This window comes from Dromiciops gliroides, chromosome 2 (assembly GCF_019393635.1).
Source record: "Dromiciops gliroides isolate mDroGli1 chromosome 2, mDroGli1.pri, whole genome shotgun sequence".
Classification (NCBI taxonomy): Eukaryota; Metazoa; Chordata; class Mammalia; order Microbiotheria; family Microbiotheriidae; genus Dromiciops; species Dromiciops gliroides.
Window position 1 is genome coordinate 356700897 of NC_057862.1, and position 12208 is coordinate 356713104.

General features: G+C 43.7%; 1 protein-coding gene across 6 annotated transcripts in view; it reads right to left on the minus strand.

Moving 5' to 3' along the window:
• COL23A1 (collagen type XXIII alpha 1 chain) overlaps positions 1–7714 on the minus strand; it is a 494698-nt gene extending 486984 nt beyond the window's left edge. For all 6 annotated transcript variants that reach the window (XM_043985184.1, XM_043985181.1, XM_043985185.1 and 3 more), the window contains exon 1: positions 7108–7714. In XM_043985184.1, coding sequence (XP_043841119.1) covers positions 7108–7401 — 294 coding nt within the window. In that variant the 5' untranslated portion in view covers positions 7402–7714. The remainder of the gene's footprint in view (positions 1–7107) is intronic.
• Between the last annotated feature and the right edge of the window lie 4494 nt (positions 7715–12208).

Consider the following 12208-nt stretch of genomic DNA (forward strand, 5'->3'; position numbering starts at 1 on the left):
CCTCACCAAAAAAAAAAAAAAAGAAATGATGACCTGATTGGTTTTAGAAAAACATGGAAAGACTTGCATGAAATAATGAAGAGTGAAATGAACAGAACCGAGAGAACGGTGGATACAGTAATAGCAATCATGTTTGAAGAGTAATTCTGAATGCTTAAGCTATTCTATATCCTAAGTAACACGGATATTCAAATCAACTTATGAAGGAAGATGCTGTCCACCTCCAGAGAAAGAACTGATATATGGAAATATGTATTGTATGGTTCCACATACATACATACATACATACATACATACATACATACATACATACACAGAAAAAGAGAGCAAATCTTGGCCTCCTGTAAAGAATTGTTATTTGAGGTTTTTATGCCTCGGTGCGCACTGGCCTGCACGCCAAGGCATAAAAACCTCAAATAACAATTAATTCTTTACACTTCTCTAATGCAGGGTTGGGAGGGAGGGAAAGAAACAAGTAGGAACTCAAAACGTAACAACAACAACAACAAAATCTTAAAGATATAATACACAGGGACCAGAGGAAATTGATTCAGAATGAAATGCAGTGACAGTGGTCAAGAACAGGCTTGAACACACAGGAATATTAGCTTAGACATGAAAAGCAAGTGGAGTGATGATTTCTCTTCTCTCCTCAAGCGAAAATTGGCAATGGCCAAGCCAAATTCAGTGATCCATTAAATGATGGTGACCAGTCCGGAGACTTCCTGGTCATGAATCAGCATCATGATGCAGCAAGGAAAAGAGAGGACTTAGTCTTCACAAAGATTGGAATTGTCAAGTAGGAAGTCAGCAGGCACCCAGTCCAACTCATAAGAATGGTATGACTTGGGGCAGCTAGGTGGCGCAGTGGATAGAGCACTGGCCCTGGAATCAGGAGTACCTGAGTTCAAATCTGGCCTCAGACACTTAACACTTACTAGCTGTGTGACCCTGGGCAAGTCACTTAACCCCAATTGCCTCACTAAAAAGAAAAAAAAAAAAAGAATGGTATGACTTCCAGGAATAGTGAGGTGACAGTTCCACCATATTCCACCCAGATTTTATCTGGAATATTGTGTTCAATTATGGGAGTCAAGGTTTAAGAAGGATTAGCATAAACTGGAGAGGGTCCAGAGAGGAACAACCAGCATGGTGAAAGGCTTTTGATCCGTGGATCAGCTAAAGGAACTGGAGATGTTTAGGCTGGAGAAGAGCAAGGTTCCAGGGGAAGCCAAGAATTGTTGTTGTTGTTGCTATATTTTGAGTTCCTTGTTGTCTCTTTCCTTCCCTCCTAACTTGGAATTAGAGAAGGCCAACATTTGATAAAGATACATATGTGGAACCATGCAATACATATTTCCATATATCAGTTCTTTTCCTGGAGGTGGACAGCATCTTCCTTCATAAGTTGATTTGAATATTCATGTTACTCAGAATAGCTTAGTCATTTGCAGTTACTCTTCAAACATTATTGCTGTGACTATATCCAGTGTTTTCTTGGTTCTGCTCATTTCGCTCTTTGTTACTTTGTACAAGTTCATCCATGTTTTTTCTAATATTACTGAGATCATCATTTCTTTTAGCACAGTAGTATTCCATCACAATCAAATACCACAACTCATTTAGCCATACCCCAATTGATGGGCATCCCTTCAATTTCTGGTTCTTTGCCTCCCCACAAAGAAAGCTACTATAAATATTTTAGAACATTTAAGCTCTTTTCCTTTTTCCCCTGATCACCTTGGGAAGCAGACTTAATAATGGTATTTCTCAGTCAAAGGGGATGCACAGTTTTATAACTCTTTGGGGTCTCCGAAAATTCTAAGGACTGCCATGTGAAGGAGAGATTATACTCCCCCATCCTCTTAATTCTAGTGCCTTCCCTCTGTTAATTATTTGCTATTTATCTTGTATATAGCTTGCTTTGTTTATATTTGTTTAATGTTGTCTCCCTGATTAGAATATAAGCTCCTTAAAAAAAAAAGAATATAAGCTCTTTGAGGGTAGGGACTAGCTTTTGCCTCTTTTTGAATCTCTAGTGCTTAGCACAGTGCCTGCACTGAGTCAGCCTTAATAAATGTTTATTGATTGATTGTTCAACTTGAGAGGGCAGAACCAGGAGCAATGGGGAAAGTGGCAAGTTGAGATGTTAGAAAATATTCCAAGCAATTCAAGCTATCCATAAATGAAATGGCCTGTCTGTAGAGGTCGCGGTTTCCCTCTCCTTGGAAGTCTGAGCAGAGGCTAAATGACTGTATGTCTGGTATGTTGTACTGGGGATGAGCAATATAACTCTGAATGAGTAATTTAATCCCCCTACCTCAGTATCCTCATCTGTAAAATGGGGTTATCATTCTTGGCCTCCCAGGAGTATTGTAAAGACAGAACCTTGTATTCCCAGGTTTAAGTTAGACTAGCTGCACTAAAAGACTAAGGTCCTTTCCAACTCTCATATTTGGTGTTTCCTATAACTGGTCTCAGTTTTACCAGTCCTGTGCCCTACTCCTCTTCCTTGATCCACAGTCTCTCTTATAAATTAAGAATATATACTTTTAGGGGCAGCTAGGTGGCGCAGTGGATAGAGCACTGGCCCTGGATTCAGAAGGACCCCAGTTCAAATCCGGCCTCAGACCCTTGACAGTTACTAGCTGTGTGACCCTGGGCAAGTCACTTAACCTCAATTGCCTCACCAAAAAAAAAAAAAAAAGAATATATTATTACATTATATATATATAATTATAATTATATTATAATATATTATTATATTATACTTTTTTGTGGGGGTGAGGCAATTGGGGTTAAGTGACTTGCCCAGGATCACACAGCTAGTAAGTGTCAAGTGTTTAAGGTTGGATTTGAACTCGGGTCCTCCTGAATCCAGGGCCAGTGTTCTATCCACTGCGCCACCTAGCTGCCCCAGAATATATACTTTTTAGAAGTCATTTTGCAAACCATTGTTTGAAATCATTTTAAAATGATCATTTACCATTTCTCTAGGGCCTTAAGGTTTACCAAGTATTCTTGCAACACCCCTATAACATAGGTCCGGCAAGTATTAGAAACCCTATATCACAGATGAGGAAAGTGAAGTTCAAAGAGGTGAGTTAACTACCTGGCCCAGGGTCCATTAGTTAGCTTTTGAGCCTGGATTAGAGTCCACGATCTCCTGACTCCACTATACCACACTGTGCCTCTTACGTGGCCCCCACAGCAGTCTCCAAAATGCTTTGGAAAATAAGATGTGACTGCATATGGTCCACAGCAGAACACATGTCCCAGGGCTGAGCATATTAGGCAGGAACTCTGAAAACTGGACCCATCTTGGATAAATTATTCAACCTTAATTTATCTATCATCTTATATTTTTAGTACTCAGTTGTTACATTAATGTAACATCACTTTGGTGTAACATTATTAAAATAGATGTTTCTGACTTAGAGTCAGAAGATGTGGGTTCAAATTCTGACTAGTCCAGATTATGAATTTAAGGAGGGGGGGGGGAGGAAATACAGAAAGTAGTAATATTGACTGAAGGCACCTGGTCCTGCCCATTAATTCATTTTGCAACCTCAGATAAGTCACTTTTCTCAGAGCCTCAGTTTACCCATCTATAAAATGAGAGGGCTTGAATAAAGTTTGATCAGTCTCTTAGCATTTATGAAGTGCCTATGTACCAGGCACTGAGGAAAGAGATATAAAAGTAAGACAATCCTTTCCCTCAAGGAGCTTACATTTTAATAGGTGGAAGTGCTCCATAAAGACTTGCTTCTTTGTCTGTGACAGGCTTAGGAAATTAGAAATTCCTCCGAGGCAGGGTCCTGGGAGTCAGTGTTTTCTATATCTCTGCACAGGTCTGGTTCAGCCCAGAAGTGTCTCCAACCATAATTCCTGGCTGGCTTTTCAAAGATACCAGCCATCATGATTCAGGATAAATATCACCCCTCAAATGCCCAGAGCTTTTCACCCAGTAATTCCATTGCTAGTCATATACCCCAAGGAGGTCAAAGACAGTAAGAAAGGTCTCATCTACTCAAGAAATATGCATAACAGCACTTCTGTGGTAGGAAAAGAGCCAGAAACAATATGGATAGCCATCAGCTCTGGGGAATGGCTAAACTAATTATGGCACATGAATGTAAATAGAAGATTACTATACCACAATAACTTGAAATTACATAGGAAGACAATATAAACAGATGCAAAATGAAGAAAGTCGAACCAAGAAAACAATTTACATGACTACCACAATGCTAATAGAAAGAACAATCATAAAAAACCACACCCCAAACCTGAATGCTATTTAATTTTAATGGCCAAAGTTGACATTTGAAAAGAGACATGAAAATACACTTCCCTCCCTTCTTTGCAGAGGTGGGGGATTAGGGGTGTGGAAAATTGCAGACACTGTCAGACTCTGTTGATATGTTGGTTAGTTTTGCTGAACTTTTTTCTCTACTTTCTTTTTTATTCTATTACAAGGAATGACAAAGAAAAGTGATATAATGGAAAACGGAGGTGATACGAAAATAAAATATATCAATAAAAATTTCAACAAATTTAAAAGATAGATAAATGTCACCCATTCCGCATTTATTGCTAACTCATACTTCCAGAAACCTAAGAATGTTCAGGAAGGAAGAGCTCTGGCCTATGACCTCCATTTCTACTTTGGCCATCCTCAAGGGTGGTCACTCTCAGACTCTGACACAATCTGAAACTGCTAGACTCCCCATTCTTATTTGCATCCCCACTGTCTGATCCTGATCTTGGCAAATTCCCCTCTATCATTCTAACCTCTTCTTTTTCCCCTTCTCCTACTTCCCTCCTGAGCCTGGGCTTTGTGCTTTTCACTCATTCTTTCCTCCTCTCTCACTTCATCACCCATTCTAGCTTTCCATGTTGACCTTATAAAAGAAGGCAGCATCTTCTAGCCTTAAATCCCTTCTCTGAGTGTCCTTCCAAGATCCCTCCCCCTTGTAAATCCCCAACCCTGGGTAACTCCCACCATCTGCCTTCTCCATTTCGGTTCCCAGACTGCCTCATTCTGCTCAAGGAAGTCACAGAATTGATTTGCCCAGGTCCAGGCAAATTCATGTCATCTAACAAGAGCTGGGTCCTCACTGCTACATTGCAATCCATCTCTGATTTGACACCCTAGCACACTCACTCCACCAGCTGTTCCAAACTATTTCCTCTCTCCTCAAGCTCCCAGATATACTCTCCTTCCCAAAGATACACACCATCCCCCCAACCATGCCTTTGATCCCATGCCCTCTCTTAACTCCAGTCTCTCATCCCCAGTCTCTGTCCTCTACTGGTTCTGTCCTTTCTGCATACAAATAAACTTAGGTAATTTTTTTTTCTTAATCCATAAAAAGTAGTATAGTACAGCGGGATGAGTGATTGATTTGGAACCAAAGGATTCAGGTTCAAATCCTACCTCTGACTTTTACTATAGGACCTTGAGAAAGTTACTTAACCTCCTTGGGTCTCAGTTTCCTCATCTGTAAAATGAGAAGTTTGGACTAGATGGCCTCTAAGATCCCAATATATAAAATCCAATGTTCATAGGATCTGTTCAAAGACCTTCAGGATCTCTCTATTCTCCATAAGATAAAATAGTAAAATTCTCAGACTAGCATTTAAGTTCTTTTAGCGTCTGGCTTCAACCTGCCTTTTCAACCTTTGTTGTTCAGTTCATGACCCCATTTGGGGTTCCTGGAGTGGTTTGCCATTTTGTTCTCCAGCTCATTTTACAGATGAGGAAACTGAGGCAAATAGGGTTAAGTGACTTGCCCAGGGTCACACTGCTGGTGTCTGAGGACAGATTTGAACTCAGGAAGATGAAACTTCTTCTTGATTCTAGGCCTGGCCCTCTATCCACTGGGTTACTTGGCTGTCCTTTTTCCAGCATTAACTCTCTCACCTTTTCTATGTTCCTTCCTAATACAGACTCTTGCCCTACCTTCTACCCGATGTGGCCCCGCTACTGAAAGTTTTCTATCACTTCCTCCAGGAAGCCCTCTTTGATCCCATCTGCCCAACTTTAGGCCTTGTTAAGTACTCCATCTAGACAAACCTAGTAAGTCTTCCCCCTACCCACCTGGACTTTTCTTGGCTTTGCACCTTTGTTCTAGCTGTTTTCCATGCTTAGAATGTCCTTTCTGCCCTTCTTTGCCAGCTGAATTCCTAGGCATCTTTTAAAGCCCAATTAAAATAGAACCTCTTTCAGGAAATCTTTCTTAATCTCTAGGGAAGTAATGATTTTTTCTTCTTACATATCACTTTGTTTTACACCTCTCTAATGTCCTTATTGGGAGATATCTACCTATGCTGAGTCTTAATTCCCCTAATAAACTGAAAGATCCACCTTTGCAGGCACCCTTTTACCTGAACACAGTTGTTTCAACTCTAAAATCCTAGCGCTGGCCTAGTGTTCTGCATACAGCAAGTGCTTAACACTTGCTTGGTATACTTTTTAAATCTGTCTCTTGAAGCTTAGCACAGTGTCTTCCTTAGGGCAGGTCTGATGTTCCCCAGCACTTCTCTCCTACTAGCTGCCAGCTCTTCACACACGTGAAGGTTTTTCCTTATTTCCCAGAGAAGGTGATGCTCCTGGGAGAGGTCAGGACTCTTTCTACTCCTTCTACAACTGGGGCCACGAAGGAGGTGGACTGGGGGAGTCCTCGCTTTATTCTCACTGCGAGTGGGCAGAGCCCGAGACCAGAACTAGGCATCTCACTTCCCCACTGCCCCACAGGAGCCCCTGGAAGCTGTCCCTTCAGTGAGGGGGGCTGACAGAAAGTACAGATGCAAGACCTAGGTTCTAGTCTCGGTTTCCTGTGTTGTGTGCCCCTGGGTAAGTCAGTTTCCCTATTTATAAAACTGCCCTCAGTTTCTCCATATAAAATGCCCCAGCAGACTGGATGGCCAAGATCCCTTCCATCTCTAAGATACCACCTGGCTGACAGGGTCCAGACCCCGCCCCGGGGCGGCCACAGGACCCTAGAAGACCTCTTCCGCCCCCAGCAATGACCCCGCCGATGGAAGCCCGTGTTCCCCCCATCTAGGAAGCTCCCGGTCCTCCCTCGGCCAAGCCGGACTCACCTCCTTCAGGAGCCTCTCCAGGTGGGGCTCGGCCCAGGAGATGAGGGCGCCGGGCGCCTCGGGGGCCCCCCAGCCTGCACGCCGCTGCCGCTGCTGTTCCTCTTCCAGAGCGGACACCCTGCCCTGCAGTTCGGACGCCCGGGCGCTGAGCAGCAGGCAGGCGGCCACTGAGCCCAGGGACAGCAGCAGGCAGAGCGCGCTCAGCGCCAGCGCCGCCGCGCCGCCGCCCCACGCAGGACACGCGGGAGCCCCCGCGGGGCCGCCTCTCCGGGCGCCCGGCTCCCACGCGCCCATCGAGATGAGGGGACGAGGGGACGAGGGGAATGGACGCAGTGGCGGGCAGGCGGGAGGGCTCGGGGCAGCGTTACTTAGTGTCGGCTCTGCTCCGGTGGGGCTCGCGGAGGGGGCGCCCTAGGCGATGGGGATGGGGCTGGGGTCTGAGGGATCGCCTTAGAGCGTTCCCAGAGCGCCCGCGTTTCTGCGCTCACTGCCCGGACCTCCGGGAGCCGAGGAAAGAGCTGGGGCCCATCCGCTATCGGGGTGGAGAGCCACTGGGCTTTACAAGGGGACTCGCTACGCCCTCCTACCCAACTACTCAGCGGACACTTTCGGCAGTTTCCTCTATGCAAATAAACCCTGCCCGAAAAGGAGCCCGGAACCACCCAGGGGAGGGGCGGCCAGGGCTGGGCCGCTGCGGGATGGCTGGGCTGGCTCAGAGCGCGCTACTCCCCTTTGCTCCCCTCTGCTCCCCTCCCTTCTGTCTCTCTCCCCCCTGCTGGCCCCGGCCTGTGTGCCTGGACCCGAAAGCTAAGAGCGCAAGGACTTCTCGCCTTCTCTTGGGCTTCTGAGCCAGAGTAAAGAGCTGGGACTGCCCTGGGCTTCGGTGATTGCCCAGATATTGGGTAATAAGCAATGGGATTCCCGGCCCCCCCCCCCCCAATCCCCGCAACCTCGAACCCCGTAGAAGAAACTGCGGGTGTATTCAGCCCATTACGGACATGAGGGTAAAGTCAGATCAAATTTATCATTCACCGGGCTCCTTCAAGCTGGCTGATTAAACTTTTCTTTGCAGATGCAAAATTGTTTGCAATCACCTACTTCTCCCAAACTCTATTGGAAACCCCGTGGATAGAGGGCGTTATCGCCCCCTTGTGGTGATGGAAATGTGGCCCAAATGGTAGGACTAAGGACAAGACTGCCCCGGGGTAACACCTTTAGAGGGAATATCAGATGACTCTTGCATAACGCTTTATCTTTACAAAGCGGTTTGAGAGCATTATCATATTTGGTACTCACAACAATCCTCGTGAAGCAGATACTGCAAGTGTCATAATTTACAGGTGACGGGAAAGCGCCAAAGAGTCTATGACTGGTTACAGAATCTGTGAGTGATTGAACTGGTGCCTTCTGCCTGAAAGCCCAGTGCTCTTCTCTCTGTGTTCGTATCACACCACGTGGATAGTTAGCAACCACAGCTCTTTTGGATAAGAATTTGCCCCCCAAATCAAGACCTAGTTTTTTGCAATGAAATTGATACTAATCTAATCATTAAGAAGGTCCCATATGTAATGTTGCAATAAATATTCTAAGATTTCGGAGCTGGAAGGTACCTTGATCATCTGTTCAACCTACTCATTTTACAAAATTGAGGCCCAGAGAGGTGCTATGACTTACCAAAGGTCGGGTTGACAGGATTAAGTACCTAGGTCTCCTGACTTTCTGCATTCCATTTGGTTCCAAATTTCTAAAATTGTTAACTTAAAATTATTTCATATTTAATCTTTTACATGTAGCTCAGAGACCAGCCAACTTGGATTATTGAGTAGCCTGAATGTTTAATACACATCAACTTAACTGACATTTAGGTAATACTTTAAGCTTTTATAAACTACATTCTTTACAGCAACTATGAAATATGTAGTACAAGCATTATTTAACAGTGTAAAATACTAAAAGCTCAGAGATTAGAATAGTGATTTGCCCAAGGTTGTAGCAGCTAGGCAGCACAGTGGATAGAGCCCCAGGCCTGGAGTCAAGAAAACTCATTTTCCTGAGTTCAATCCCTGGCCTCAAGACACTTACTAGCAGTGTGAACCTGGGGAAGTCACTTAACCCCATTTGCCTCAGTTTCCTCATCTGTAAAATGAGCTGGAGAAGGAAATGGCAAACCACTCCAGTATCTTTGCCAATAAAACCCCAAATGGGGTCATGAAAAGTCAGATACAACAAAACAACAAATGTGGGAAGGAAGCATGCTAACTTTAGAAAGGAGTTTCCAGAAGGCACAATGGAAGAAGAGGACAGAACAGGACAGAGACTTGAAATGAGTAGAGCTGAAATGAATTGGAATGGGAGAGGGGGTACCAGCGGAAGGGAATCTAAATAGCTAGGAATCACAGGAATCAGGGAAGGTAATTTTTGACTGGGGCTTCTACTCTTCAGTCCCGTGATGATCAGCTTGCTTGCTCTCAAGCACCAAGAAAGGGAGAATGATGAATTCAGTTCACTAGTTCCTTTACCCCATCCCAAGACTAAATACTGCAACCACAGACCATCCTGCACAGAGCCTACACTTGGTTTCTGGTCTTGGCTAGCATCTGAAACTCTGCTTCTAGAAGGTCACTATCAGTAAGAAATCTAGTGCCTGGGTCATCAGTGGTTACAGTTGGGTTTCTTGTCGATTCAGTAAAGTTGAATGTACTCAATGACGAACAATCCTTGGGCTGGCACATCTTGTTCTGGGGAAGTGGTAAGAAAGGGTTGCAACCTTGTTGTTAGGGTCTTAGGGCAGAATACCTGCAGCCTGAGGACAATCAGTTCCCCATAGGGGAAATCTCCAAATCCAGACTTCAAGCAAGGCCAGCGCTAGAGCATTCACTTCAGTCATCAAGCAACTGCTTCTGCTGGAGCAATATTTATTTTGTAGAGGTTTGTTTAATGGTAGGAAATAAACTTTATTGGTACCCAAATTCCTTTTATTTGGGGAATGACTGAGATTCAAAGTGGTGTGGTTGTAAAGTCTACAAAATTTCACTTTTGATAGTTGGGGACCAGGACAGAACTTTTTTTTTTTTTTTAGTGAGGCAATTGGGGTTAAGTGACTTGCCCAGGGTCACACAGCTAGTTAAGTATTAGGTGTCTGAGGCTGGATTTGAACTCAGGTACTCCTGACTCCAGGTGCGGTGCTCTATCCACTGAGCCATCTAGCTGCCCCCAGGACAGAACTTTAAAGGCATAGAGTAGTTCGGTAAAAAAAAAAAAAAGGACCATTAGCTGGGGTCATCTATAGGAGTTAGGGAAGGGTTTATGAAGGAGGTATTGAATGAGAAGTGACTTGGTTAAGAGGGAGCTCTAGGTGGGCTTCACATAGATGGGCATGACTTATTTAGGTCATCAAGGAAGGGGAAGGAGTGGGTAGTAAATCAAGATAGCCATACACATGACCTTGAAAACCAGGCAGTGGTATTTAGGATACAACTGTCTTGCACATGAGACTAGTCAGGGTTCATAGAACACACTCCCTTGTGTATCTTTTTTTTTTTAAAAAAGGAACCAGCAGTAAAATTAGATCTCCCTCAGCATTCCTCAATGTTATTTAAAGATAGCCAAGGGAAGACATCAGTTCATTTTCTGTCTTTACTGAGTAGGCTAAAGCGGTTAAATCAAGATGAGTAAAACCCAAAGATAAAGTTTCATTTAAACAGGCAAAAAAGAAAGGATGGAGCCCTGGACTATTTTATCCCATAAAAACTCTTCCTTTAACTGAAATACTCTTCAAAGAACTAGGGAATCATTTATCTAAACTATTTCATATCTAAAATGGCAGTCTAATTTGATTACATCTTTTTCACAAACCTATTGAGTATTTTCTTGGTTTTGTGGTCATTTTTGTCCAACTTTATTATAACAAATACTCAAATAGGGCCTCAACATTTAGAGGAGGAAGGGGAAGCTAATCCTGTAGAACTTGGAGGTGACTCTGGGTATATCAAACTCTCACCCATCCTCCCCGTTGCTGAAATTGCCCCTTTGACACAGGAAGGGATAAGGACCCTATCCCAGTGGCTTGAGGTTGAGAGCCATTATGGGAGCAGCCGGGTACTGTAGACAATGGATACCCTCTTTTGGTGAAATTACTAAACCTCTCATAGCTGTAACAAAAAGTTCTGTCCCAGACATTTTACAATTGGATCCCCAGCATCTCTCAGCCATAAAGGAATTAAAACGGGCCTTGTTATCAGCACCTGCCCTAGGACTACCAGATTATAGTAAGCCTTTCACTTTGTGCATGAACAAAGGGGGGTGGCTTCTGGAGTTCTGACTCAATCACTGGGGCCTAACCAACGCCCTATAGCCTACTATTCAACTCAGCTGGACCCTGTAGCGGCTGGAGCGCCACCTTGCCTTAGAGCAGTGGCGGCCACAGCCCTTTTGGTAGAAAAAGCCTCTGATTTGGTCCTAGGTAACCCTCTCTCCCCAAAGGTGGCCTTGGGTTTTGGTGAGTTTTATACGGAATATAGACCAAGCTTAGACTTAAGACGATTTGTTTTGCATTTCTACTTTCCTATCCCTCTAATCAACATCACCTTGTAACTACCATACAATAAAAGCTCTAACTAGAAAACCAGAAGCTTCTTCCATTTACTAGTCTGGGAGATAAATTTAGGGAAAAGTTAAGTAGGCGAGATTTATGATCTAATATCCAATTTTAAATCTCACAAGGTAAAATTTCAAGGAAGCATTTTGCCTAGGGTATTATTGAGGAAGGAGATGGAAGGAGAGCTGCCATAAAGTAGACATTGAGATTGGGCCTACCAATTAGGTAACTATGTCAGCTCATGAGAACTATTCAAAATTGCAGAGCCTGGTACCTGAAGGGGAATGGCTGTCATATTAGGAATCAAATTACCTGAAAGAGATCCTTATTTCCACCTTTAAGGACTGGGCAGCAATTTCAAAATACCTTCATGATTACAAATTTTAAAGGCATATTTCAAAAAACTCATAAGAAAAATCATATTTTTCCTTTATTATACCATTTCCTCATTTTGTAGTCACCACTGAACATTTTACTTAGAAGGATCCATGTATAATAACCCTT